General features: G+C 48.2%; 1 protein-coding gene across 2 annotated transcripts; it reads right to left on the reverse strand.

Annotated features, from left to right (window-relative positions):
- On the reverse strand, positions 1–25,946 carry Cimap2 (ciliary microtubule associated protein 2). 2 transcript variants are annotated; one of them, XM_087550534.1, is made up of 10 exons: positions 25,833–25,946; positions 24,445–24,532; positions 23,913–24,067; positions 23,619–23,741; positions 21,891–22,028; positions 21,631–21,774; positions 20,152–20,313; positions 19,037–19,162; positions 16,042–16,175; positions 1–786 (listed from the first exon to the last, which is right to left on the reverse strand). In XM_087550534.1, the coding sequence occupies exons 5-10, from the start codon at positions 21,930–21,932 to the stop codon at positions 714–716; spliced, it is 681 nt and encodes a 226-aa protein (XP_087406660.1). In that variant the 5' UTR covers positions 21,933–22,028; positions 23,619–23,741; positions 23,913–24,067; positions 24,445–24,532; positions 25,833–25,946; the 3' UTR covers positions 1–713.
- Positions 25,947–27,237: the final 1,291 nt, after the last annotated feature.

The raw sequence follows: 27,237 nt of genomic DNA on the forward strand, positions 1-27,237 counted from the left end.
AACGTGTCTGAAATTGTTTTATTATGTAAGTTCTGTGGCTGAGTCTGTCGGGTCTCTGCATCCTCTTCTCTGGGGACAGCTGGCTCCTGCCACCACACTCAACTGTCATCGATGTAAACCGTGAGGGGAATGTCACAGGATGTTGTCACTCACCCCCACAGACCCACCTCCGACTACGCTGGTCGGCCCACAGTGCTAAAGTAGGGTGCAGAGGCTGTTTCAACTGCTGGACACTGGAAGTCAGCAGTCTCCTCTCAACATGAGACTTTGTTGAGCTTCCGGAAGCATCCTAGTGTGGAGATGGGGTTTTCCTAGGAGGCCCAAACTGCTGCATAACAAATGCTCTCTCCCAGCCTCATTCTGGGACAATAATGAGTTAGGTACCCACGCTCTGGCTTTATAGTGCAAGGGGTTGCGGGGAGTCACCCATGGTCCCCTCTTCCATCCATCTGCTGTCTGGCTCCCAGATTCACATCACCAGCTGACTAGAATGCTTAGAACAATGGATCTCTTGTAACAAAAGATACCTGGCCCCCCTGCTGTCCCATCAGACACTGTGACTTTTGACCATAGGGCTACAGCAAAGATGACCCTCCCTCCCGCCTTCTCCTCTCTCCCAGGCATTCTCCAAGACCCCTGCTCCCCTTCCCATCCTGCCATCCCAAGGTCTCTCTTCCGGCCTTGGGCTCTCTGGATGTTCTTTCCGTGTGGCTTTAAGGAGTCGGATCTGAATTGTAGTCCACAGTTGGACGGCACTTGCCCTTCGTAAAAGGTGTAATCCGTTCCCTGTAAAAAGAGAGAAGGTAAAATGGGCACAATCTCTTGCAAGGGAGTGAGCTCCCCACCCATGGCCTCCAGACCTCTTACAGCAAAGGGTCCTTTCTAAGGGAAAGTTCTCTACTTTATACCCGTTTTATCATAGCCAGGCTGTCTTATAAGAGGTCAGAGAAAAACCACAAGAAGGCTAGCTAAACTAGCAGAATCGGTGAGGACCAGCTTCAGCAAGAGACCATGCCTCAACAAGTAAAGCAGAACGTGACCAAGAAGGCACCCTAAGTAAACTTAAGGCTTCTACACACATATAAACACACATGCCAGGCATCCACACACGTGTGCACACGCACGCACGTATGCACGCACACACACATGCACTACTACATTTTATACACATGAGAAACAGACACATAGGGAAAAAAACAGAGCAAGCTGGCTTACTCTCAGTTACTGCCTGTTTTCTCCAACTGTGGCAGGGTCTCCATGAAGACGGAGCTATGGTTGTTTCCTGCTCTTGGCCCCTAACCCTCAGTCATGATCTAGAGTGGAGATGCCACAAAACTAGTCAAAGGACGGAGGCAGGAGAGAAGGCTCAGGAGAGAAGGGAGTGAAGAGGCGTCCCGTGCCATCCAGTGGACTTGTGTCTTAGGTCTCTGCTAGAGCCTCTGCTTTCATCTAGATGAGACAGACTCTTGTCTCTGTCCTTCCCAACACCATCTACCTACCTAAAACGCCAGAGAGTCGCTTCTAAGACACCACAGTTACTTCCTTTTAAAACCCTTCTGATCACCTTGGAGTAAATATTTACTCCTGTTTGTAAATACAATGTCTAAGAAATAGCTTACGCTAATAATATTGAATGCATTCTCAAAAGATGGGGGCTGTGGAAATGGCTAAGCAGAGAGGATCCACGGGCCAACTCCCTGCAGTCACACCGGGAGGCTCCCCACCACCTATAACCCCAGCCCAGAGAGATCCGAAGCCTCCAGCCTCTGCGGGCATCTGCAGTCATGCGCACATACCCACAAACAGACACAGACAGGTAAGTACAAATGAAAAATAAAAGAAAGAATTCTCCAAGGGTCATGTAAGGAAGTGAGCAACCTGCTCTTCAAGATGAATAAAAAGCTTTGAAAATACTTCAGATAAGAAGGGGAGGGGTGGGGCTGGGGATTTAGCTCAGTGGTAGAGCACTTACCTAGGAAGCGCAAGGCCCTGGGTTCGGTCCCCAGCTCCGAAAAAAAGAACCAAAAAAAAAAAAAAAAAAGAAGAAGGGGAGGGGTGGAGTTCAACATGGGCGATGCAAATTCAAACTGTAGTGAAACACAATTAGAACGACAAAAATGCAAACACAAAGGTCTCACATAACAACGATGTGGTGGGGCTGGGAATGTAGCTCAGGGCAGAGTGCTTGTCTAGCACATGCAAGACACAGGTTCTATCCCCGGCATCACCAACAAAGTATGGAAACAAACCCAGGACGTGGATCAAGTAAAGGTCACTGGGGCAATACAAACCGCTCAGCATCACTGAATACTCTGAGAGTGTCTTAGGCCGCTGTATGTGCATTTTACCAAATGACTTACATAACCTATTCTGGGATAGTTACTAAAAGAAATGGAAACCTGGCTATCTAGAGAGCTCTACACAGCTCTCTACAGCAGCTTTACTGAAGACTGAGATGTGAGCAAGGGCAGCCCATGCACTCGCTGATACGCTTTGGCCTCAAAGGAACCAAGCTATCTCTGCAACATGGGTGGCCTCAAAAACACGGGGAAGGTGTGTCCGTGCAGGGTTGATTCGGTTTGAGATGTCGGACATGTTTGTTGCCAGCATGGACACAGTGCATTGGTGCAGGAAGCACGAAGAAACTTTCTTGCTTGTGGTTTCATGACTGTATGCATCTGTCAAACTCAGAAACTGGAAGCTGGGGAGATGGCTCAGTTAGCAAAGCGTCCGCTATGTATACATGACAACTTGGGTTTGCTCTCCAGTGCCCACATGACAAGGTAGGAATATAGCGTGTGCTGTAATCCCAGAACAGGGAAGGTGGAGACAAGTAGATCTGGGCTTACTGGTCAGTCAGCCTAGCCTAGTGGGTGAGCTCCAGACTGAAGACAGATCCCACCGCTTAATAAGGTGGACAGCATTCCTGAGAAATGACACCTCAGCCTGTCTTCTAGCTTCCACATGCATAAATACATTAAAATTCTAGGGCCTGGAGGATGACTTAGTGGTTGAAAGCACACACAGTGCCTGGAGTTCAGTTTCTAGCATCCACCTTGAGCAGCTCACAGACACCTTTAACTTCAGCTCCATGGATCAAACACCCTCTTCTGGCCTCTGTGGGCACTGCATTCACACACACAAAATATATGTTTAGATCTTATAAAGTGCATGCCTGAGAAAAAAATGATTTTTATGTAGGTAGATTATCCTATTCCTTTTTTAAGATTTGTTTATTTTATATATGTGAGTACACTGTTGCTGTCTTCGGATACACCAGAAGAAGGCATCAGATCTCATTACAGATGGTTGTGAGCCACCATGTGGTTGCTGGGAATTGAACTCAGGACCTCTGGAAGAGCAGTCAGTGCTCTTAACCATTGAGCCATCTCTCCAGCCCAGATTATACTATTCTAAATCTTACTTTTAAGGCTGGATTTGGTGACACAGACCTTTATTCCTAATATTCAGAAAGCAGAGACAGGTCAATCTCTATGAAGAGTAGGCCAGCTAGAGTTTCTGCTTCCTTTGTGGCTTTGAGTCAGTGTCTTACTATGCAGCCTTGGATGGTCTGGAGCTTGATATGAAGACCTGCTTTACATAGTGAGTTCCAGGTTAGTCAAGGCTACCTGGTGAGACCTTGTCTCAAAAACAAATAAGTAAATAAAAAATATAAACAATTAGAGCTGACCTTTAGGAAAACCTATGACTTCTAACAGAACCAAGTCCAAGACTTCAGCTTGGTGTCTAAGGCCTTTAGTGACCGGCCACCCTGTTCTTGCTGTCACTCACAGCCTCTATACACCATTCCCAGTGACACTCTCCAGTTCATATTAGGCTGAAGGTCAGGGAGGGGGCTCCTAGAGTCCCTCTTTCTGACACCAACACCCCAATCTTTCAGCAAATAGGATATACAAAAGTCCAGGAAGTGTAGGAAAGTGAATAGAGGGGATGGGGTGGAAGTAGACAGGGTGAGAACAAGAAGATGCTGGATTCTTTCTCAGCCTTCCTGAGCCCAAAGAATCCATCCTGGTCTATATTTTAGGAACTCTGGGGAGAGAAGTGGGGGACAGATTACACGGAGAGAGAGAGAGAGAGAGAGAGAGAGAGAGAGAGAGAGAGAGAGAGAGAGAGAGAATGAGAGAGAGAAGAAGGAGGAGGAGGAGAGGAAAGGGGAGAGGAGGGGAGGGGAGAGAAGAGAGAGAGGAGAGAGGGAGGAGGGAGGGAGGGAGGGAGGGAGGGAGGGAGGGGGGGGAGGGATTCTAAGTGCTCCCTGCCTCCTCCAGATCTCATGCTATCTTGCAGTGGTGGGGAGTAGGGTATGTCCCCAAAAAGCTAGAGGCTCTGACCTGCTGTCTTCTCTGCTACGCTGTCCCAGGAGCCAGGCCAGTGCCTGCACAGAGTAGGTGCTCAGTGAATTTCTGAGGAGGCATCAACACCACGCACTAACAGTAACTTTGGGAATTCATGCTCTCTTAAAACTTCAGTAGTCTCAACTGAGAAACACTGAAATCAATGCTCAGTTATCTCACAGAGGATGTACTACTGTGGTGGTTAACTTTGTCAACTTGGCATGCTTTAGAATCAGGTAGGAAGTACACTTCTGGGCATGCCTGTGAGGGTAACCCCAGAGATGTTTAACTCATCTTCTGACCCTCCTGAATGTGACCCATCCTCATTAGCTGGGATGCAGGACTGAACACAACAGAGGAAGCAAGCTGGGCACTAGTGTCTTAGGGTTTCATTGCTGTGAAAAGAAACCATGACTCAGGCAACTCTTACAAAGGAAAACATTTCATTGGGGCTGGCTTACAGTTTCAGAGGTTCAGTCCATTATCATCATGATGGGAACCATGACAGTGTGCAGGCAGACATGGTGCTGGAGGAGCCAACAGCTCTACATCTTGATCCACAGGCAGCAGAAAGAGACTGGATTTCACACTGGGCATAGCCTGAGCATAGAAGGCCTCAAAGCCCACCCCCACAGTGACACACTTCCTCCAACAAGGCCACACCTCCTAATAGCGCCACTCCCTATGGGCCAAGCATTCAAACACATGAGTCTATGGAGTCCTATTCAAACCACTCCAACTAGCGTTCCTCTCTCCCTGCTTCCTGATTGGGGACGCAATGCGACCAGGTGCTTCACACTCCTGCTGCCACAGAAGAGCTGTTCCCACAGCCATCTTCTCTACCTTGATGAACTATGCCCACCAACCCAGAGCCACAAGAAATCCTTCCTCCTCAAATTAGTTTGGTTAGGTATCTTCTTACAGTAATGAGAAAAGTAACCATATAAAAACATGTAAATTTAAGGTCTCTGTGTATACTGTAAACATACTTCAAGAATATAAGAATTTAATATTACTTTGAGCACTGAAAATTTATGATCCCAATTTGAGAGGTTTAGATAAATATGCATTTTAACTAAAATGCTGAAAGGACAGTGCGGAAGGAAGTGTTTGGGCAGAAGTGTATTAATGCCTGCCATTTCCTTTGAGATTTATCAAAAATAAAAGATGATTAAGAGGCACAGAAGAGAAGGCTCAGTGGTTGAAAACATACACTACTCTTGCAGGGGACTTGAGTTTAGCTCCCAGCACCCACATCCAGTAACTCACAACCACTTGCAACTCCATCCAGGAGATCAGACGCCCTCTTCTGGCCTCTCTAGGCACTGCATCCATGTGTACATACCCACATGCAAATATACAAACACACGTAATTTAAATCTTGTATAAAGATGTCTAATAGAGTGGCAGATAGAAGATATAATTAAGCATTAGAATTAGTAATGTGATAATTATGTGTAATAATAATTTTGTTTATAAAAGAGAGTGCAGATACACGAATGTCGTGTTGTGTGTCAAAGGACAGTTTTCCGACAGTGGTTTCTAATCCCACCATGTGAGCTCTAGGGATTGAACTCAGGTCACCAGGATTGGCAACGAGTGCTTTTATCCCATGAGCCAACTGGCTAGGCCGTGGTAACGAAGTCTAAATGATGAATGGGTGGTGTAAAATCCTGTCACCTTTTCTACATGTTCAATTTTTCTCATAATAAAACATTACGCAAAAAAATAAAAGGTGTAAATTTCTGCCAAGTAAGCCCAGAAGCTTCTCAAGTGTTCCTTTCATGGCCTTCTTTAGTCGCTGGCCCATTTCATTAATGAACACATAAATGAGCTCCTCATTTGACAAGTGTTCATGAGTTCCTCCTCTACAAATCAGCAAGGCCCTGGAGCAGGGGAACAGAGACGCTCTGTGAGGAAGCCACAGTACCACGGGGAAGCATGTGCCACCCTGGGGTGTGCAAGAGGCTGAGGATAAAGAGACACTGTCCAGAAAATCAGGGAAGCTTCTGTATTTAGGCAGAGCTGTGACTGACTATACATAGGAGGCTCCCAGATAAACACTAGAACAACCACGTACAGTCAGTGGACCTAGGACGAGGCCAGGAAGGGAGCTGCCAGGCTGGCACTGGTCCACACGGCCAAAGAGTAGGCCAGCTAGAGTTTCTGCTTCCTTTGTGGTTTTGAGTCAGTGTCTTACTATGCAGCCTTGGATGGTCTGGAGCTTGATATGAAGACCAGGTTGGTCTCAAATTTAGAGAGATACCCCTCCCCGGTGCTGGGATTGAAGGTGCACACCATCACACCCAAACAGAATTTTAAAATCCCAGTTAGGGCTGGGTGTGACAACACATGCCTTTAATCCCAGCACTCGGGGCAGAGGTGGTATCTCTCTGAGTCTGAGGTCAGCCCCAGTCTACACAGTTCCAAGACAGTTAGGGCCAATAGGAAGATTCTGTCTTGAAAACAGAGGTGTCATAGTGGGTCCTCCAGACAAGGCTGCTCAGTCACGGGTTCAAGCCAAGCCATTGACTACATTGGGTGTTCAGTATCCAAGGGCAGTCCCTCAGGGTGAACTTTTAAATACAAACCCACACGCTGTATTGACATACCTCAGTGAGTAAGGTCAGTTATTCAGAAGTGGGACTACAGAAACCAAAAAGCAAAATAAGTACATCTGGGGGCTTTCCCAGAACTATGGGCCTTGATGGTGTAGGTCTGTATTTTCAATTTGCAGGTGGTGCTGCCTACATGCTGGGTTCCAAGGCCTCACTGGTATTTCCATTATGGGGACAGTTAAACTAAGGTCTGGGGCCTACTAAGGTCTGGGGATCTGTAACAAAATAAAATAAAATGTCCTAGTCAAAAGATCTAGAAAGGTAACAAGATGGAGATCTGCTGTCCAGTGAACATACATAGAGTACCTACTGTATACACAGTAAAATAAAAAGAAGGCTTTCCCATACTCACAGCAGAGGTTAGAAGCCCAAAAGAAAGCAGGTGAGATTTGGAACTAAGACTAAGAAAAAGTCAGTGGACTCACACACTCCAGGAGGTTCTGCACCTCTGACATATGCTCGTCCTCGCCTGGATTAGAGACAGACGGCATGCTGGGAAAGGGCATGTCTCACCACCCATGGCCTCATTCTGTCTTGACCCAGGAGATGAAATGAAGCACAAGCTCAGAGTCAGAGCCACAGATCCTGTTCCCTGCATTCTCTGCCCTCCTGTGAGATGTGGCAAATCCCCTCAAATCCCTCTTCAAACCATGTATACCCATATAAAGAGACAGGAAAATGGCAGACCAGTCACTGCCACGGCACCTCTGTAACCTGTGACTTTTACACATTTTACAGCCACAAGTCCATGGGACCATAGCCACCACCCTGGAAAATGGCAGACACCAACATCAAAGGGTAGGAAGGATCCAGTGAGAATCCCTCCCCAACACTGTCTCTATTCACTTTTACTGTTTATTCCAGCTGTTTTTAAATTAAAAATAAATTGTATGTTGTTGTCGTCGTTGTTGTTGAGGCCGCTCCCCTACCCCCAGCACAGCTGTAGCCATCTTGTTCCATGCACCCCAGCTATTTCATATTGTTGCCGTAATATGCCTGCCAGTCACTGACACAGAAAAATAGCTTGACTCAGAGCAGGGTCATGCTGACCACATCTCCCGTTATGTTCTGAGTGTTCTGCATGAGGTTTGTTAATCTTAAGACAGTCCACAAAGATTTGCGTAGGACCCATCAAATCAAAGGTCAATATGAACTGTTATGTCTAAAGTATCTTGAGTCAGAGCTGACCACTGGGCATCATTTCCTGCACCTTTGTATGAGCTCATTGTGGTCATTGTAGTTTTCTCCTTTATAAGCCTGTCTTAAGAACAAACTGGCACCACAATTAGGTTCTCGGTTCCTTTTTGTGGGTTTTGTTAGGTTGTGCATTCGATAAACTATTCTTGATTAAATGAAATCAGTATTCATATGGTTTGGGTGGCAATTCCTAAATCCCAACGTGTGTGTGTGTGTGTGTGTGTGTGTGTGTGTGTGTGTGTGTGTGTGTGTGTGTGTGTGTGTACAGTACATGTACATGGCTATAACTGTATGTTGAAGGCAGCAGAAGAAGGTGTCAGATCCCTGGAGCTGGGGCTACAGAAGATTGTGATCTACAAGTCTGACCTCTGCAAGAGCAACAAGTGTTCCTAATTACTAAGCCATCTCTTCAACCCACTTTTTTTTTTTTTTTTTTGGTTCTTTTTATCGGAGCTGGGGACCGAACCCAGGGCCTTGCGCTTCCTAGGCAAGCGCTCTACCACTGAGCTAAATCCCCAAACCCCAACCCACTTTTTTTTTAAAAAATTATTTTGTTTTTAAATTAAGTATAAGTGTGTGTTTGCATGGGGTATGTGCATGTGTCAGTATCCAGAAGAGGGCGTCAGACCACCAGAGCTCGAGTTACAGGTAACTAGTTGTAAGCCCCTGACATGGGTGCTGGGACCAAGACTTGACCCCACTGCGATCGCACCTGCCCTTAACTGCCGAGCCAGGCCTCCAGCAGCTCACTTAAAGCTGAGGGTTTCCTGGGCTTTGCTGCATTTTACAGTTTGTATCTACAGTCTTCATTGTAATTCTTTTCTAAGTAGTTAAAATTTCAAACTCAATTATTCTCTTAAACTTAAGCACTTAAGGGGTATTTGCTTGCTTGTTTGTTTTAAACCGGGTCTAACTATGTGGCCCATGGCTGCCTGAAACTTGCTATGTAATCCAGGCTGGCCGGGAATGTACAGATATCCCCCTGCCTCTTATGGGCTTAGAGACATGTATCAGCACACCCAGCCAGAAGAGGCCTTTCTTGAAAGCAGAAGTCAAGGGATAAGAGAGGGCAGGGGAGGTCAGTGGCATGGTAATACCAGGTATGTGCAAGCTCCCTTACCTAAGACCATTGCTTGTGCACTAACTGAAAGTTTAATTTTTTTTCTTTTCTTTTTTTTCGGAGCTGGGGACCGAACCCAGGGCCTTGTGCTTGCTAGGCAAGCGCTCTACCACTGAGCTAAATCCCCAACCCCCTGAAAGTTTAATTTAAAAAGAAGTTTCTAATTTCTAGGTTCCTGGTTTGGGGAATCATTCTTTTGATGTTAACTTCTTGCCTTATTATATTACATTTAGAAAAATGGACATAAATTTTTCTATGATGACATTTTGGCTTAGACACTTATATTGAGATTTTCCTAGAAAATCAGTTTTTATAAATGTGTCCTTTTTAAAAAATTGATTATCTGTTTTACATATGTGAGTACACTGTAGCTGTCCGCAGACACACCAGAAGAGGGCATCAGATCCCATTACAGATGGTTGTGAGCCACCATGTGGTTGCTGGGAATTGAACTCATGATCTCTGGAAGAGCAGTCAGTGCTCTTAACCACGGAGCCATCTCTCCAGCCCTCTTATAAATGTTGCTTAAGTGTCTGAAATGGCAGGGTAAAATTTATCTATCCGAAGCCTCCAAATAATTACTACATGCCCTCGTCTGCCATATTTTCAGACAAATCTCCTGAGAATTCCTGTCATTATTATGAGGGACTTTGTCACGTATTTGGGTATGGGAAAGATCATGGTTACTGGGATTTCTTCATGATTTTGTTTCTCAGGATTAAGTGTTCATCTTGTAGCGGAGTATGGTGGTGCACTCAAGTAATCTCAGCCCGTGGGAGCTTAGAGCTGCACTGGGGGTTCTAGGCCACTCTGGGCTACATAGGCTACATAGCAAGAGCTTGTCAAACACAACAAAAGTATCCATCTTTGGTCTGTTTAATATTTTATCTTCAGTTCCTCTTTGCTGGATGCTGGGATAGACTTCTTGTGTACCGCATAAAGCTTGTCTTTGTCTTGTTTCAAATGTTGATTTCTGTACCAGCAGAGAGCTGAGCACTGTCTGGATTTTGGTATTATTATTTTTATCAAGCATCACCAGCCTCAGAGTCTCTGTGTTTTGTAAAAATAACAATACTAAAGTCCAGACATTACTCAGCTCTCTGCTGGTACAGAAACAACATTTGAGTAACACAAAGACAAGCTTTATGCAGTGCACAGGAAGATCACCCCAGCAGCTCGAAGTTTGGACTATTAGTTTGTCTTTTATTGTTGTTTACATATTGTACCCAGAAATATTTTTATATCCCTCCCACTCCTGAGCCCTTTGCCTTAATTCAATCTTTGTCTGACTAGAGAAGATCCCTTAATATTTTCAGGAGGGATGTGTTTGGGATACATCTTCAATCCTCATGCAGATCTCATTTGTCTTGTATGAAAACAAATGATACTTTGACTACAAGAAATGATTTATGATCCGATTCTCTTCTTTGAGAATTGCGTAAATCATGTGTTCTACCATGTATGTTTCAGAAGAGAAACCTAGAATATGCCTGACTGCTTTGATTTGATTGAAGATTAGCTGTCTTGAGCCAATGAGATGGCTCAGAGGGTAAAGACACCGTTAAGTCCAGGGACCCACATGGTCGAAGAGACCGGACTGCTGTCAACTGTAACTAACTACTGACTGTCGTCTGTGACAATATATGTGCCGTGGCACTTGTACACATGGATGTCTATGCATGCACACATGCAAATTAATTAAAAGTTTAAAGAAAGAAAAAGTTAAAAGGGCAACAACAAAGGTAAATGCAAAAAAATTTATATTGTCTTTTGCTAGGCAGTGGTGATACAAGCCTTTAAGCCCACTGACTGCTCTTCCAGAGGTCCTGAGTTCAAATCCCAGCAACCACATGGTGGCTCACAACCATCTGTAATGGGATCTGATGCCCCTCTTCTGGTGTGTCTGAGGACAACTACAGTGTACTCACATAGATAAAATAAATAAATAAATCTTTAAAAAAAAGAAATTATACCATACTTCACATGAACTCCATCCTCCCCCCATAAGCTCATATATTTGAATATTTGGTCCACAGTTGGTGGAACTATTTAGGAAGGAGTAAGAGGTGTGGTCTAGCTGGAGGAGGTGTGTCTCTTGGGCCTGGCTTTGAATTTTCAAAGCCTACACCATCAACAGTTAGCTCTCTGCCTCATGTTTCTCATGCTTGTGGATAAGATGTGAGCTCTCAACTTTTGCTCCAGAGCCTTGCCTACTGACCTGCTGCCAAGTTCCCCATTGTACAGGTCAGGGACTCTTAACCCAGTGGAACTTTGCGCCTCCAAACTAATTTTATATTATAATTTCTTTTATAAGTTTCCTGGGGCTGGAGAGATGGCTCAGCGGTTAAGAGCTCCGACTGCTCTTCCAGAGGCCCTGAGTTCAAATCCCAGCAACCACATGGTGGCTCACAACCATCTGTAATGGGATCTGATGCCCTCTTCTGGTGTGTCTAGTGTACTCATAGGCATAAATAAATCTTTTAAAAGAAATGTTGCCCTGGTCCTGGCGTTTTGTCATGGCAGTAGAAAAGTAACTTAACACAATGCATTAGCCTCTTTCTCTCCTGGAAATGCACTGAAATAAAAGTAAAGGAATGAGTCTTAAAGCTAACTCTGGCCAGAGCTGAAGTTCACTGTTCCTTGTACATTGGCCTTAGTCTTTCTCTAAAGCTTCCCTTCCAGCATGTGGCTGACCTGCGTGCCAGCTTAACTCAAACGGCATGGAGTTTTCTCCCCCACTGGAGCTCCCCCCTATGAGTCTATAATAAACGTTTCTCTAAAAATAAAACAAGACTCTTAGACCATAGACCCATGCGAGCAAACAGATGGAAGAATCATTTGCAAAAATGTCCTCTGTAAGTGGGAACGTGGGTGGGAGACCGGCACCAGGGCAGGTCCACGAGTCTAAGCCCCACGGCAGTAGAGGGTAAAGCTAAGGAATCTCCTGCTGGGAAAGACTAAAGAGCTGGCAGCATTCGGGGCCACTGAAAATGGGATGAAGTTGAAAGTGCAAACAGGAACAGCATCGGCCTCCCTGCCCCCCCTCAGCAGCCGGAGAGGTGCCTGGAGCACGCTGGCACATGTGATTTTATACAGTTTCTTTTCTGGGTGCTGTGAGAACGTGCCTGGCAAGAGCAACACAAGGAAGGAAGGACTTACGGTGACCCAGAGTTCGTGCGTCACCATCACAGGGAGAAGATGGTAGTAAGAGCAGCTTCTGTGGCAGCAGGAGTGTGCGGCGGGCGCCTGCTCACACTGTATCCCCGGTCAGGACACAGAGATGAGTGCTGGCTCTCGGCCTGCTGAAGACTGGAGATTTATTCTTGGAAACTGGGGTTCCCTGCTCACAGGGACACCAGCTGAATGCTCTGTCTCGATATCTAGACGTCTATCTTTTCCTTCGTTCACCCGTTCATTCAGTGGCAAGATCTTGAAGTGCAATTAGGTTGTAATTAGCTCACTAAGTAGCCTAAGATGACCTTGAACTTGTGGTCCTCCTGCCTCAGCCTTCTCACTGCTGGCACGCACAAGCATGCACAGTCCATGTATACCATATTGGTTTTGTTGTTCTTTTAAAAATTTGTTTTTACTTTACGTGTACGAGAGCCTTGCCTACATGTCTGTGTACTGTGTGCGTGCCTGGTGCCCAGGAAATCCAGAAGACAGTGTTGGATTCCATGGGTGTGGGAAACAAAACCAGGTCCTCTGCAAGAGCAGCAAATGCTCTTAACGGCTGAGACCTCTCTGCAGTCCAGTGAACACCGTGGTGTAAAATTCCAATTGAATGGCAATTGAATCATTGACTGATATTCTAGCCTCTTCCCCTTCTCCTACATGGAAGAGATTGGGCAGCCAGGCCGAGTTGCCCAACAAAGCTTTCTCAGGCCTAGGCCAAGAACACAGATCTAGACAGTGACACTAGAAGACACCCCAACAAGAGCACTAATACTTGTTCTTCTGTGGCACCACCAACTATCAGAGAGTACAGAGGGATCTCCTGAGGGACAGACATGCCAAGGTGGGGTTAACCAGACAGTGTGGGAAGTCACCTACAGACAACAACAATGAACAAAAGAGAGTGGGTAAAAAGAGAGACTGCGTCTAACAGATTCATCCTCACACTTGTCCAGGATGAGAAAACACTGCTTCCAGGAAACGAGAGCACGCTGCTGCCAACAGAAACACCGAGAAAACAAAAACATGGAGGGTAAAGTAGGAAGGCAAAATTGACATTTCCACCCACCCGAAAGCGGAAGAAGCCGAAGCAAGCTTTGAAAACGGCCGGGTGATGGAGGTGCACAATGGCTTTGGGATCTCTCACACCTCCTGGCCTCCCTCCTGTTGGGGCACAGCCTGCTGTCCCAGGAGCCCAGATGGGGCCAGGGCTTCCTGAGCAACACCATAGCTCCCCAGAGAGAAACTTCTCAGAGATGTGACCCCCACAGGGACCCTTTAAGTAGCATTCACCAGCACTAATTAAGTTACACATCATGTCCCTGTAGGCTATCAATTATTCCCCTTTTACAGACTGGAAAACTGAGGATTGGGAGAAAAGCCAGGGAGTCCTGGTTAGAGATGGCCCTGAAAAAAAAAAGAACTCTTAAGTTGTGTTCTCTATCTCAAGAGCCCTTGTCCTGCTCATTTAAAGGTTTTGTTTGTTTGCTTGCTTTTTGCTATAAAAATAATCTATATCCCAGTACTCGGGAGACAGATGCAGAAGGATCGGCTGTTCAAAACACTCTCAGCTACATACAGAGTTTGAGACTAACTCCGCTTCGTGAAACCTTATCTCAAAACAACAACAAAAACAAGTAAAAAGCACATACAAAAGTTTCGATAGAAATCAAACAATTCAGAAACAAACTAAGTTTGTGGTGAAAGGTGAACCCATAGCCTTTCTCCCTGACGTAACTATGCTCAGGTTAGCCTAAGCAGTGAAGTGGCTCTGCAGAAGGCACTTGCCACATATGCGTGTGTACTCACACCCGCATCCCTACATGCATGTGCATGCTTGTGCACTCACCCCCAGACCCCACGTACACACACATGTGCACTCACACACACTTACACATGCATGCACTCATACCCAGACCCCACATGCATACACACACAAACGGAGCCCTCTGAGCACCCAGGCATGACCCTTCCTAAATCTTCCCAAGGGCCTGGCATGGGAGAATAGTCGCCGACCTAGAGGAGGAAGATCTGGCTTCTAGTCCTTACTCTGCTGCTCACCAGCTGTGTGACTTCAGGCAACATATCTCCTTGCTTCCCTCTCTGGTCTTGGTTCAATATGTGTAAAATAAGACTGAACACCTTGGCCAGAAAGGGGAGAAGTGTCAGTGTACCTTAATGACATGTGACAGGCTGGAGAGATGGCTTAACTGATGTTGTCTAAGCTCCGCCCCCAAATCAAACTTCCCCAGAAGAGAAGGAGGGGAGCTTCCAGATGACAGAAGCACTCTCAGTGCCTGGCACAACACTTGAGAACAGACCACAGTGTGGCACATCACCATGAAGATCCTGGATACCAGGGACAAAGACGGTCCGGGAAGCTTCCAGAAAGAAATATGCAGCTCACAAGCACCAGCCAGAGTGACATCACAGTTTAAAACCAAGCTTGGAGTTAGGAAGTGTACAAATCTTCAAGGAAAATGAATCCTAATTTGGTTATTTCCAACCAGACTGAACCAGCCGAGAAGGCAAGAGAAGGGAATGGCATTTTCTCATATGTAATCTATTCAAATCCTTACTTCCCACTACCCTGTCTCAAGAACTCCCAAATAACGGATTAAGGAAGAGGAAGATACAAGACTATTTTTATACAAATAAAACTATCTTAAAATTGCATTCAAAAACTACAGATGGCTCAGCCGTTAAAGGGCTTGCTTGCCAGAAAAGCATGGGGACCAGAGTTTGGATCCCCACAATCCCATGTAAACACGGAGTGGGTGTGGCAGCCCACCTCTGATTCTCACCTAGGGAAGTGGAGACCACAGATCCCCCAGAGCGAGGTTGCCAGCAAGAATAATCAGTGAGCTCTGGGTTTGACTGACAGGCCCTGCCTCGACGAATAAGGTGGAAGAACGCTCACGAACAAATATCAACCTTAGCCCTCCACATTTGTGGTCACACACACACACGCGAAACGCATGCGTGAATAAACCATCTGGTCTCCAGCCTGGGTCCTCACAATGCTCACTCCATAATTTTCCAGAGAGAAAAAACTCGATTCTAAAGTGCACGTTCCCTCAAATATAAGCTTGTTTAGAATAAAAATTGTACTTTAGCCAATGGCTTCTTACGTCAATAAAATACGGCAGTAGCTGATATCTGCAACCTCTTCGTAGTTTGTGGTGGGGCTTTCGTGCTTAGGCTTCACGGTGTCCTGAAATGACTTTTGCCAACCCTTGAGCAATACCAAGAACCTGAGGTCCTGGGAGGTGTAGGTACCTAGAGCTCGCACGGTGCTGGACTGAACGAGTCATCTTTGTCTTCTCTTCCTTGCTTTTCAACTGATCACCCATTTGTATGGGCCAGCCACTCGCTTGATAGCTGACAGACAGGAAGCTCAAGGGAGAGCATCATGTCCCTCTTCACACAGCCAGTAAGAGGCCGAACCAAGATCTAAACTGAGTATCTCCAGGCTGTCTGTGGAGTGGTTAGCATGGGAGCTAAGCAAGCCTCTTCTCCAGGCCACCAAAGAATCCTCCTGCCTCCTCTTAGCCCCGCCCAGACCTCCAGCTATACTCACTGCAGGAGTTTGTCTCGGTTTAGGTCGTGCAGGTAGCGCTTGGGTTCACTCATGAACAGAGAGCGGTATCTCTGCCTCCGGTCTATTTTCTCCATCAGTGTGGTGTTGAGATAGCGGCCTACCCCGACTGGGTTCTGTGGCAGGGAGAAGAGAGACCTCAGGATGGTTAGTGAGCCTGGCCCTCAGGCTTTCTATCCCTCTGTTGGGCCCCTGACACCACCACCACGCCAGCTGTTAGGAATCAAATCGTGTCACCCACTCCACCCAAAAATGTACTGAAGTGCTAACACGGTGCTTCCCACTGTGACCTTTACTGGGGAACTATGATGAGTATAATGGGATGAGATGAGGCTATGGCAGAGCACGGGGAACCCCGGTCTAATACAACTCGTGTGCTTATAAGAAAAAGGCGCTCAGTGGGGGAGATGGTCATATGCAGAGGCAGAGATTAGAGTGGCACGGTCATAAGCTGGCAAAGCCGAGGGTCTCTGGCCACCACCAAAAGCTGTAAAGAGGCAAGGAAGGATTCTCTACCATCCGCTTCATAGGGAGCGTGGACTCGTCTTCTGCCATCCAGAGCTGTAAGAGTACAGCTTCATTCACTAAACCAGCTGGTTTGTGGTCCTTTGTAGGCTGCCCTGGCCACCCTACCCATGTGTCTGACATAAGAGAGGCTCAGGAACAAGACAAGATGACAAAATAAAGTCACAACAGAGCACAGGCAAGGGCGTCCTACCATCAGAGTCTGGGATTTTGTCCAGTAGGCATGTCCAGGGAGCCTTCCTGCCCTTCCTTAGGAACTGGCCCTACCATAGCCCTTCCCCTTCGCATAGCTGGCTGTGAGAACTAGTTTTAATTGTCAACTAGACACAGCCTAGAACCATCTAGAAAGAGAGTCTCAACAAGAGATTTTCTGGATCAGGCTGGCCTCTGGGTGTGGCCATGGTGGGGTGGTCTTCATTTTATTAGTTGATGTGGGACAATCCAGCTGGCCGGTATCATTCTGGGTTTGGGTCCTGGATTGGATGAGAGCAGAGCACAAGCTCTCCGTGCATGTGATGGAATAGCTGTTTTAAACCCTGCATGCAATCTTAGCTTCCCTGAGATGGTGGACTGCAATCTGGATCCATGAGCTAAAATAAACTTTTCCCTCCAAGCTGCTCTGTGTCAGGACGTTTCTATGACAGTGACGGAAATGAACCTACCTTAGGCACTGGCCCTGGGACAGCATCATGGCCATCTGCCTCCAGTCTAATCTCCAGCATTTTACCTGAGATGTCTGGAGCTCACATGTTGGGGTGCAGACTGAGGCAGGGAGCAGGATAATAATGCAAAGGCAGGTAAATTACAAGCAAAGTGTGTCTCAGAGAGACTATTATGGACATGAAGCATTTGGTTTAAATATAGTTTGGATATGAAAACTCGGTCCCCAGCTGATGGTTCAGTTTAGCTGTGGATTGAAACTTCTGAGAACCAGAATCAAAATAAAATTACTCCTCCTCTCAGTTGACTTTTTTCAAGGATTTTTTTTCCACAATGGCAAAAAAAGAAAAAAAAAAAAGTCTGTGATTGTCACAGACAAAGTAGAGGAGGTGTAAGCTGATTGTGTGATTCATGGAATTGCTCACTTAGGACTTGTGTATGGTTGTAAGGTTGCGGCAGGTGGATCTCGGTCTTGTAGACAAGGCCAGCCTGGTCTACAGAATGAGTTCCAGGACAGCCAGGGCTACACAGAGAACTCCTGTCTTGAAAAACCAACACAAACAACAACGAAGTGTTCACAAATGCTAGGACTAGCCTGTTCCGGTAGAACATTACCAAGGATGTCATCACACACCTGGGGATAATGAAAAAGAGCCGGGACGGGAAAGGGACGAAAGACCTGTTCATTCAGGCAGAAGAAAATGGGCTAACATCTCTGATCTCGAAGCCCCAGGACTGAGAGAAGGGAGAAGCTTTCCCCAGGGAGGGTAAGAAGATGAGAGAGCGTGCAGTGGAGCCTCGTAGCTCCTTGATTCTCCAAGTGTTGTCTCTGTGATAATCAGTTTCAACTGTCAACAGCCTAGAGCCAGCCACACAGGAGGAGAAGCTCAAGGAGGAACTGTCTAAAGTGGGTCAGCATGTGTGCATGTCTGCGGAGTATATTGTTTTGTTTACATTAATTGAGGTGGGTGGGCTCACCCATTGTCAGTGTCACCTTTCCATGTTTGGGTCGTAGACCATGTAAAGTATAGAGTGGGAGGGGGCTGGACGCAAACACGCATCCATGTGCCAATTAGTTCATTCCTTTCTGCTCTTGACTGTGGCTGCAGTGTGACTAGCTCCTTCTGGTTCCTGCCTTGACTTCCCTGCAATGATGGACTGTCACCTGGGATTATAAGCCAAAAATACCCTTCCCCTTTAAAGGTAAAACTCCTTCCCCTTTAAAGGTTAAAAAAAAAAAATCCTTCCCCTTTAAAGGTAAAACCCTTCCTCTTTAAAGCTAAAAAAAAAACCTTTCCCCTTTAAAGGTAAAAACCCTTTCCCTTTATAGGTAAAAAACTCCTTCCCCTTTAAAGGTAAAAATTCCTTCCCCTTTAAAGGTAAAAATTCCTTCCCCTTTAAAGGTAAAACCCCTTTCCCCTTTAAAGGTAAAACCCCTTTCCCCTTTAAAGGTAAAACCCCCTTCCCCTTTAAAGGTGCCTTTGTCAGGGTTATTTGATCACAGCAATGGGGAAGGAAACTTGTTAGAAATGTAATGTCCAGCCCTCCTCCCCAAGGCATACTGAGTCAGAAGCCCTGGTATGTGGTCCATTGACTAGCTAGCCTTTAAGAAGCCCTGCTCAAGTTGGAGACCTAGAAAACAGGAACCTAGGAAAGCAAGTGGATGAAAGAGAGAGATAGCCTTGGGCCCAAGGAGCATCCGTGCCAGGGCCACAAAGCGTTAGGGCTGTCTGTAGAGGCAGGATCGAGTCTCCTGCCTACCACCAGGCTTCCCCAACCCAGACCCACTCACCCAGGTTCCCAAAAGCATCTGGCAGGCCTTTAGGCCTGACCGCTTGGAGGCCAGGAGGAACGGTGGCCGGTTGACATGTTTCTGTTCTGTCTCATGAGGAAGCCAAGAACCAGGGCCAGCTACATTCTAAGAATAAAGAGGGAAGACTGATGAGGCCTAGCAATCTCAGCCCAGGCTGGGCAACTGAAGATTAACAGCAGCTGACCTCACCTGTCCAGTACTACTGCACATGTCATCAAAGGGAAGGGAAGTGTCCCATACCACCCACTCTACATACCCCCAACCAGACGCCTCTTTACAGGTTTCCAGGGGCCCAGAGAAGTGCAGCCTGGGACTAAGGCATACTGGCCCTGGAGTCAGAGAGCTGAGCCCTATATAGAATCTTCTGAGTACCAGGGGGCCCAGTGAACCCCTTTTAATCTGCGGCCCAGTTTCCCTTTAAATACAAGTGATGACCTCTCTTGGGAGGGGGACGGCAGTGGTTAGCAGGCGGTCAGACTGTCCATACTCTTTGCCTCCCTACTTCATTTCTTCCCATGGCATTTGTGGCAGGCCCTGCTGGGTTGTGGGGATGGTGGTGACAAAAGCCAAGAGCCACTCAAAGAACTAGTCACTGTCTCCCAGAGAGGACTGCCATGAGGCCGGCAGAGCCTGGTCCCTCCCTGGGAAGATCAGGTAGGCAAACTTGAGGATAAACACCTATCACAACCTCTCCTCTCCAGCCTTTTTGGCCCACTCTCCACATCTGTATGACCAGAGGAGGAAGAGCAGGAAGAAAGACTCATTGGCTGGGATTTCCTGGTGGCCTGGCTCAGCTATGGGTTCTACGAGGACAATCCTAATCATGGTTGTAAGTGCTGGCTACAATAACAGGCCAGGTGTGGGAAGAGAGGCTCAGAAAGTGACTAACAGTACAAGGCCAGACTGGCCACCAGCTGGTCCCTAAGACAGCTTCCCCCTACCTGACCACTGCACCCACCTCCCTCATCCCCTGACCACTGCACCCACCTCCCTCAACCTCCCTGACCACTGCACCCTGCCTCCCTCACCCCCCTGACCACTGAACCCTGCCTCCCTACTGGAACTATGTGCCAGAAGAGAAAACAAACACTGACCACATCTTTGGGGCACTGACTAAGGGTTGTCCAGTAAATTCTCTCTGTAGGGTGTTTCGGATCCCGGGGATATTTTGAGAAACCCCCTTGTTTCTTCTTGTGTGGTGCGTTCAGTTCATCCACAAAGCTCTTGAAACTCGTCAATTCCCTGGGCTTCTTTTTCTGAGGAACAGGAAGAGAGAAAAAACTGCTGAGGAGGATCACAGGTTCACGAGCCCTCACAGGAAATCAAATGTATGATGGGGCACCTTGATGAACAGAGGCGCCCAGGCCCTGCCTGGTGGAAGGAGAGCGCTGACTCCTGCGAGCTCTCCTCTGTCCTCCACAAACACACCACGAAACAACCCTGCACACCCCAATAAGAAAAAGAATATAAATTTTAAGAGCTTTATAGTGGGGAGAATCTGTATGTAGTGTCGGATGCAGAAACTCCTGTGTTTGTCTCTCAGCTCTTCTGAGAACCTAAAATCGCTCTTTAAAAAAAAATAAAATCTGTAACAAAAAAGTTCAAGCGAAGAGGTTCAGCCCTGATACCAACAATGGGGAGGGGGTCCCAGGGCCTCTGCTGTGCTGGGCAGTGGCCTTAGTGGCAGGCAGGAGACCCTAGGATCAGTCATAGGACAGCGACTACCCAGTAGCTCCCACCTCAGCCACCTTCTCCCCAGCGTTCACAATGCTCTCCCACTAAAGCCGCAGCTTTTTTTTTTTTTTTTTTTTTGGTTCTTTTTTTTCGGAGCTGGGAATCGAACCCAGGGCCTTGAGCTTCCTAGGTAAGCGCTCTACCACTGAGCTAAATCCCCAGCCCCAAAACCGCAGCTTTTATTCCACTGATTGCACTTTTCTTTCCCCGAGACTGGAAATTCCACACGGTCCATTTCCCTGCACCTAGACTGTGAACTGGACTGATCCCTCTCATGCAGTGACTCGGTGTTGTCCAAACAAGTCTGGACACACACTTGGTCCCCACAGCCACAGGCAGGAAGAGAGCAACGCTGAGAAAGCCACAGAATCCTGTAAAGGATTTTAACGGGATGAGAACGAGTCTGGTAAGCTAAATTTCTTGCCCAGTCTCCTCTCCCACCTCCCTTCCAATTTAGGGCTCCATTACCCAGGGTATGGCCATCAACACAGCTGAGTCCATGAAGCTGGGAAATGTTTACAGCCAGACACTGCACCTGTACCCTTGGGGTCCCCGTAGGCCCCGTGGTGCATGTTGGGCCACCTGTGTATCAGTACAGTTCATGTTACTGCAGAGAGAAATAGCCACAGAGTCCGATGTCCAAACCGTGGCTCTGACCCATCACCGTCTGTGTGACCGACCTCAGGTTCCTCACCTAACAAAGGGAACCACATCCCACCCTGGCGGGGGCACAGAGTACACCCCCTCTCCAGCAGCCCTTGGCACACAGGGCTGCATTCCTGTGGCTAATCACCGATTAGCCTGCCGGGACTTAGACCTCCCCCCACCCAGGCACATACCTGAACTGAATAATGCCCATAGGGCACAGGACTGCTCCTCTCGCCAGAGAAAATGTCGTAGGGGCCACGAGTACCGGTGGACTTTTCCACAAAGGTCTCAATATCGCTTTTGATGGTATAGGTTCCAGGTCCCAGGCCACTGCCCTAGAGACAAAAGTGGTAAGGTTGCCTGAAGGGGAGTGGCCAAGGTGAGGTTTCAGCCTCCCTACCCCTGAGGTCTTCCCATAGGACTATGCAAGATGAGGTTGCTGAGGGGGTACCTGATGAGACAAGGGTGGTGGCTTGCTGGACAATCTACACATAAGGCCGTCGGAGTGTGAGCGGTTCCAGGAATTCTTCTCCAGCTGTGTGTAGGGGTTCCCCTTCTCCCCATAATTTCCAGGGCCGGGATAATAATTCTGCAGGGCAGGAGATGGAAACACAGAGTCTATCAGTCTCCGTCTTTGTGCTGGTTCAGCTAAAGAAGGGACGTCTGGGGTTTCATATCTCAAGAGGGGAAACAAGGTCTTCGGGTTGAGCGTGTTACCTACCCCACCACACAGCATCACCCGTGAACCTCCTCCACTGCTCACTGCTTCAACTCCAAGTCCAGCTAGCTACACTTCTGACCCAGCACCTCTGACTCAGCACTTCTGACTCAGCACCTCTGACTCAGTACCTCTGACTCAGCACTTCTGACTCAGCACCTCCTATTCAGCCTGGTCTCCCTGATCATACTTGCTTACAATGATTTCTTCCATCCCTCACATGCCTTTTCTACCCTCTGGTTTGTCAATCACAACCCCACTAAGATCCCCAGACACCATCTCTCCTGAGACCCACCTTCCTCCCGGGCTGTTCCGCCACAGCCTCTGTAGATCTACTCTTTACAACTACAACTCTGACTGACTTCCTCACTATACTGTGAACAGGTTGGGAAGAATGAGCACCGGAATCCTAGGTTGGGACCCTGGCTCTGCTACTTCCTAGCTGGGGGAACTCGGGCCTCAGAGCATCATGGTCCACGGGACTCCACCAAGATATCAGTACTTTCCTTCAAGGAATAGTGGTAGAGTTGAATGTCTGCAAAGCCCAGGGGCCAGCACTTGGTAGGTCCCATCACACAAATCAGGGTGAGGTGACAGGAAATCTTGAGGTCAGAAGAACTGTGGCTAAGAGCCTGAACCCAAAGTTGGTCTTTGAAGTACCGTGAGCATAGCTAACCTGTGGTGTGGAGAGGTGGGTGTTGTCTTGGCCCGATTTCTGTGGCTGATGTGCCTATGCCCCTTTTAGCCACATGGGGGCACTGCTGTCCCATAGATAATGCAATCCTCCGCCTCTCTGGGTCTTGCAACCAGACCTTTGGGGAGCCAGACCCTGGCAGAGGGGGTGGGGCCAGTGCTAGGAAAATCAGGCCACTGTGAGGATCAGATCTGTCCCCCAAAGAATGAAACTGGGTCTTGCTTCCTTCCATGGCTCAGAAGTCATGAGTCCCCTTTGCTCTCGACCTGCAGATCTTGTTCCAGTGAGGCCTTCCCAGACTGCTCGCTGTAATTCACCCCCACAGCACTCTCCTTCCCTGTGCCATTTCCCCTCAAACTCTGAAGAGATATGCATTTCCTTCTTCATGCTGAGGTGTGTGTCACTAAGATGCCGGCTCTTAGGCTTGTCACTGCCAGACACCCAGCTCCCTCAAAGCCTAGCTCAGTACACAGCTTTCTGTTGCTGCTTAATTGTTATTTCCTGGTGGGCTAACTAAATGAATGTTTGTTGGCTTTCTAATAGACTCTAGGTTTCCCCTGAAACATAGAGATGAACCACACTCATCCCTTCTCAGTCACTGGGCTCAAGGCTGAGACACAGGAGAGCAGAAGAGTCAACAAGAAAGCCAGGAAGGCTTGGCCAAACCTAGGGAGGAGACAGGTTCAGAGAAGGGTGCCTTTCAAACTATCCAAGAGGCAGCAGCCTTCCCTCAAAGGACAGAGGGTGGAAGAGACAAGATCACATACTCCGATGAGTCCTCGGAAGCGAGTCTCCCCAGAGCTGAGCAGACCCCGTTTGCTCTGTGGTTTCTTCTGCAGCTCAGTCAAGAAGTCTTTGATGTTGTAGGAGCCAGGCCCCCGCTTGTTCGCCTGCCCCCAAAGAAAAGAAGGCAGGATGAAAAAGGAACCTGGGGAAGGTCCAGCCCAAAGGTGATGGTGTTCCCCAAGAGGAGGCTATATCCACTAGGACTCTGGAGGAATAGCCATGTGGACAGGAAACCTCGCTCCTGGAGGTAGGGAAGGGTATGACCCGGAGTTCACCTGCTGCTCTCTTTCCTTCTTGATGGCCTGGAAATGGAAGTGGGGAAGTTGGGTCAGCCGGCTGGCTTCTTGGGCCCGGGCCCATCCTGCGCCCAACTTCTGTTCCAGGAACTTCTTGCTGAAGCAGGTCTCCTTCGAGTTATAGGTTCCAGGTCCTATGTGGGACTAAGAGCAGGCTCTGAGCTGAGTCAGCCATAACCACCTACTCCTGACCCCTGCATGTGCAAGTCACCCCTGGCCTAGGAATGGAACTAAACTCTTCCCCAGCCCGACACCCAGGGACTTAGCACTCAAGATGGAGTCCTGATCAACTCTGTGACTGGCCTTGTTCTACTTCAGGGAAATACAGAACAGAGTCAGGCCGATGGGTGAGCTGTGAACGAAGAAGCTTGCGGCCCTTAAACTCCTAGGTTTTTACCACAGTCCTGAGTTTCTCAACATATCTGAAGTGGTGCATGAGGCAAGCTTGGGTTGGAGCATGCATGGGTGTACAGGGGAGAGACACAGACCACCTGACAGGAAGCAGGCTCACCAGTTCCACGGAATGATGCCTGGAGTATGGGGCCTCAGTGAAGGTGCTGAATTTCTTCTGGTTGGGATGGACAGCAGAGACATCAAACCTAAGGGAGGTATACAGTCAAGTGAGGGCCCATCTGATCCTGACTGGGGCAGCCTTGGGAGACAGGCAGTTGGTGTCCCAGGACAGATGACTTTGAAGCTGACCCATGAAAGTCACTTTGGGTCTGCTTCATCATTTTGAGGGTTCCAGAGGTGCTCTGCCTCCACACCCTATGCTCTGTTTCTCCTCACAGCTTCATCCTCTTCAATTCTTACCATTATCCTTCCCACCTCTAAGTAGACAGATAGATGCTACACCACATGGTGGATACTTCATACACTCTTCCATATACGTTTAACTATATATAGGGCTATTAGCCAGACCACCACACGACCTCAGCTCCTAGAACCATGTGTGGCACTTAGTAGGTCATTCATATGCAATTGTATTACAAAATAGGACATAAAAAATACGACAGTTGGGCATAATGGTGCACACCTTTAATTCTAGCACTTGGGAGGCAGAGACAGGTGGATCTCTATGACTTTGAGGCCAGCCTGGTCTACAGAGTGGGTTTCAATACAGCTAGGGTTATGTAGAAAGACTGTCTCGAAAGAAGAGAAAGAGAGAGAGAGAGAGAGAGAGAGAGAGAGAGAGAGGGAGGGAGAGAGAGAGAGGGAGAGAGAGAGAAAGACTGTCTCGAAAGAAGAGAAAGAGAGAGAGAGAGAGAGAGAGAGAGAGAGAGAGAGAGAGAGAGAGAGAGAGAGAGAGGACATCTGGGCTGCTGCAAACTTACTCAGAACTTTTTAGCTAAGTTTCATGGGATGGACAGACCGTGTGGCCTCTCTGAATACTTTACATTGGATGGTTTGGAAATAGTTTGCAAGAACTTACTACAGAAATGGAACAGAAAACAAAAGAACTTGGAGACTTTAATCCCACCCAGTTCATAGAGAGCAACGGTGTGAGTTCAATGCCAGCCAGGACTACATAGGAAAAGGGGAAAAGGGGGAGAAGGAGGAGGAGGAGGAGGAAGAGGAGGAGGAGGAGGAGGAGGAGGAGGAGGAGGACGACGACGACGACGACGACGACGACTACGACGACTACGACGACGACGACGACGACGACAATGAAGGAGGAGGAAGGAGAATAGAGGAGGAAGGAGGAGGAGGAGGAAGGAGGAGGAGGAAGAAGAAAGAGAGGAAGTGAGCAGTGGGGGATGGGCGAACCAGCCCTCTTCCCTTCCTCCCCCTGCTCCAGCCCTCTGGGTTAGCCTTCCTTGTGGAGGCAGATGCGCTGGTAGGGCCCATGGGAACTCCCTTGGATCCTGGGTGCCAGGCCAGGTAGCAGTTGGGCCCCACCTGTGGCTCTGCACCCCAAAGGGCGCCCCTTTGAACCACTTGCGGATGGTAGACATTCTGTTGTGCAGGGGGCGCCGTGGGTGCGAGGTCTCACTGAGCCTAGCCTCCAGCCTGCCCCCACCCCCGCGCAACAACCCCTTGACACTGCGCGCTGCCAAGGCAACCCACAACCAGGGCGTTATGATTCAGCAAGTACAGACCTGCTTCGTGCCACGTGGGAGCTTTCCAGCGTGCTGGCTACCCCCTGACGTTTTCATTCATTTTATATTCCCAATGCTGCCTTGCCTGAGACCCTTTCGGGGCTCCTGCAGACCTTAGGATCCCCCTGAGGTTTAATAAGAGTGTTCTTGTCACTTGCTGAGAATCTGTTTATTTCTGCTTATACCAGGGAGAGCCCAGGCTCAGAAATTGCTTTCATGTTCATCTTGTGCTGAGGGAAATGGAGGGGAGAGCAGACTTGGGAATTCTGGTCCTTTTCTACTAGATGGAACGGGGGGGGGGAGTGCGGGGGAGAATGAGGAAGGTGGAACGTGGAGGACAAGTGGAGAGATAGGTGAAGGGACTCAGGGACATCTGAGGGGATGCAGTGGCATCAGAACCTCAGCCATCCACTCCAAGCAGACACTGAAGAAAATCTGCAACCCAAATGTGGTCCCCGTCCTCTGAGCATAGTGGGGAAAGCGACTCTGACAACCATCTCAGCCAGGCTAGCGATGGTGTATGGGGTGGGACCCAGCCTGTGGACAGGCAGAATCCCAAATGAAGCACTTGCTAGATGAAGAAAGAGGGAAGGGTGTGCCCCAACCTGGCATGACCAGCTCTCCCTCCTCCTCCTCCCTTCCCTACAGATAGCATCCTCTGACTGTGCTGATGTCTCCTTCACTACCTCGGAGCCCTCCAAGGGCTTTCAGCAGAGATGAACAGAACAGACATCTCAATACACCCCACTGCTGTGACAAGATAACTGGAGGCCGATGGAAGATATATTAAGTCCTGCATCCAACCCGGGGCAGAGCACACCAGAGGCACAGCAGCCTCCTACAGCCAACCTCACCAAGGTTGGTATTTAAATGGAAGGCCAGGCTTCTGGCTCTAGGCCTGGTAGTCACATAGTCACAGCCGATAGAGCCCCCACAGCACACCACTGAGCTGGGGATCAGAGGCATCGGCTGTGGCCTCCATCCCTCCCCAGCACCAGCGTCTCGAGAAAGTAGTTCCTCTCTGAGTCCCCGCATGCTTACCTGGAAAATGAAGCAATACAATACTCTTATCTCCAGGCTCCTGGGAGGATTAAACAGCCTACAGTAGACAGTTCCTGGCCCTTGGAAAGGGCCTCTCAAAGGCCCACAGAAAGAGCCTGTCTTGTTGGATCCTGACACAGTGCTTGCCATATAGCAAACCTGTA

This window comes from Rattus norvegicus, chromosome 5 (assembly GCF_021556685.1).
Source record: "Rattus norvegicus strain SHRSP/BbbUtx chromosome 5, alternate assembly SHRSP_T2T, whole genome shotgun sequence".
Taxonomy (NCBI): Eukaryota; Metazoa; Chordata; class Mammalia; order Rodentia; family Muridae; genus Rattus; species Rattus norvegicus.

Excerpts from the sequence above, each read along its gene's own strand:
- Cimap2 (XM_087550534.1), bottom strand. The coding sequence starts at position 21,932 with ATGTGTAGATTGTCCAGCAAGCCACCACCCTTGTCTCATCAG. Across the intron at positions 20,314-21,630 it reads ATGGGCATTATTCAGTTCAG|AAAAAGAAGCCCAGGGAATT; the intron begins GTATGTGCCTGG and ends CCTGTTCCTCAG. Across the intron at positions 19,163-20,151 it reads GTCAGTGCCCCAAAGATGTG|AATGTAGCTGGCCCTGGTTC; the intron begins GTCAGTGTTTGT and ends CTTTATTCTTAG.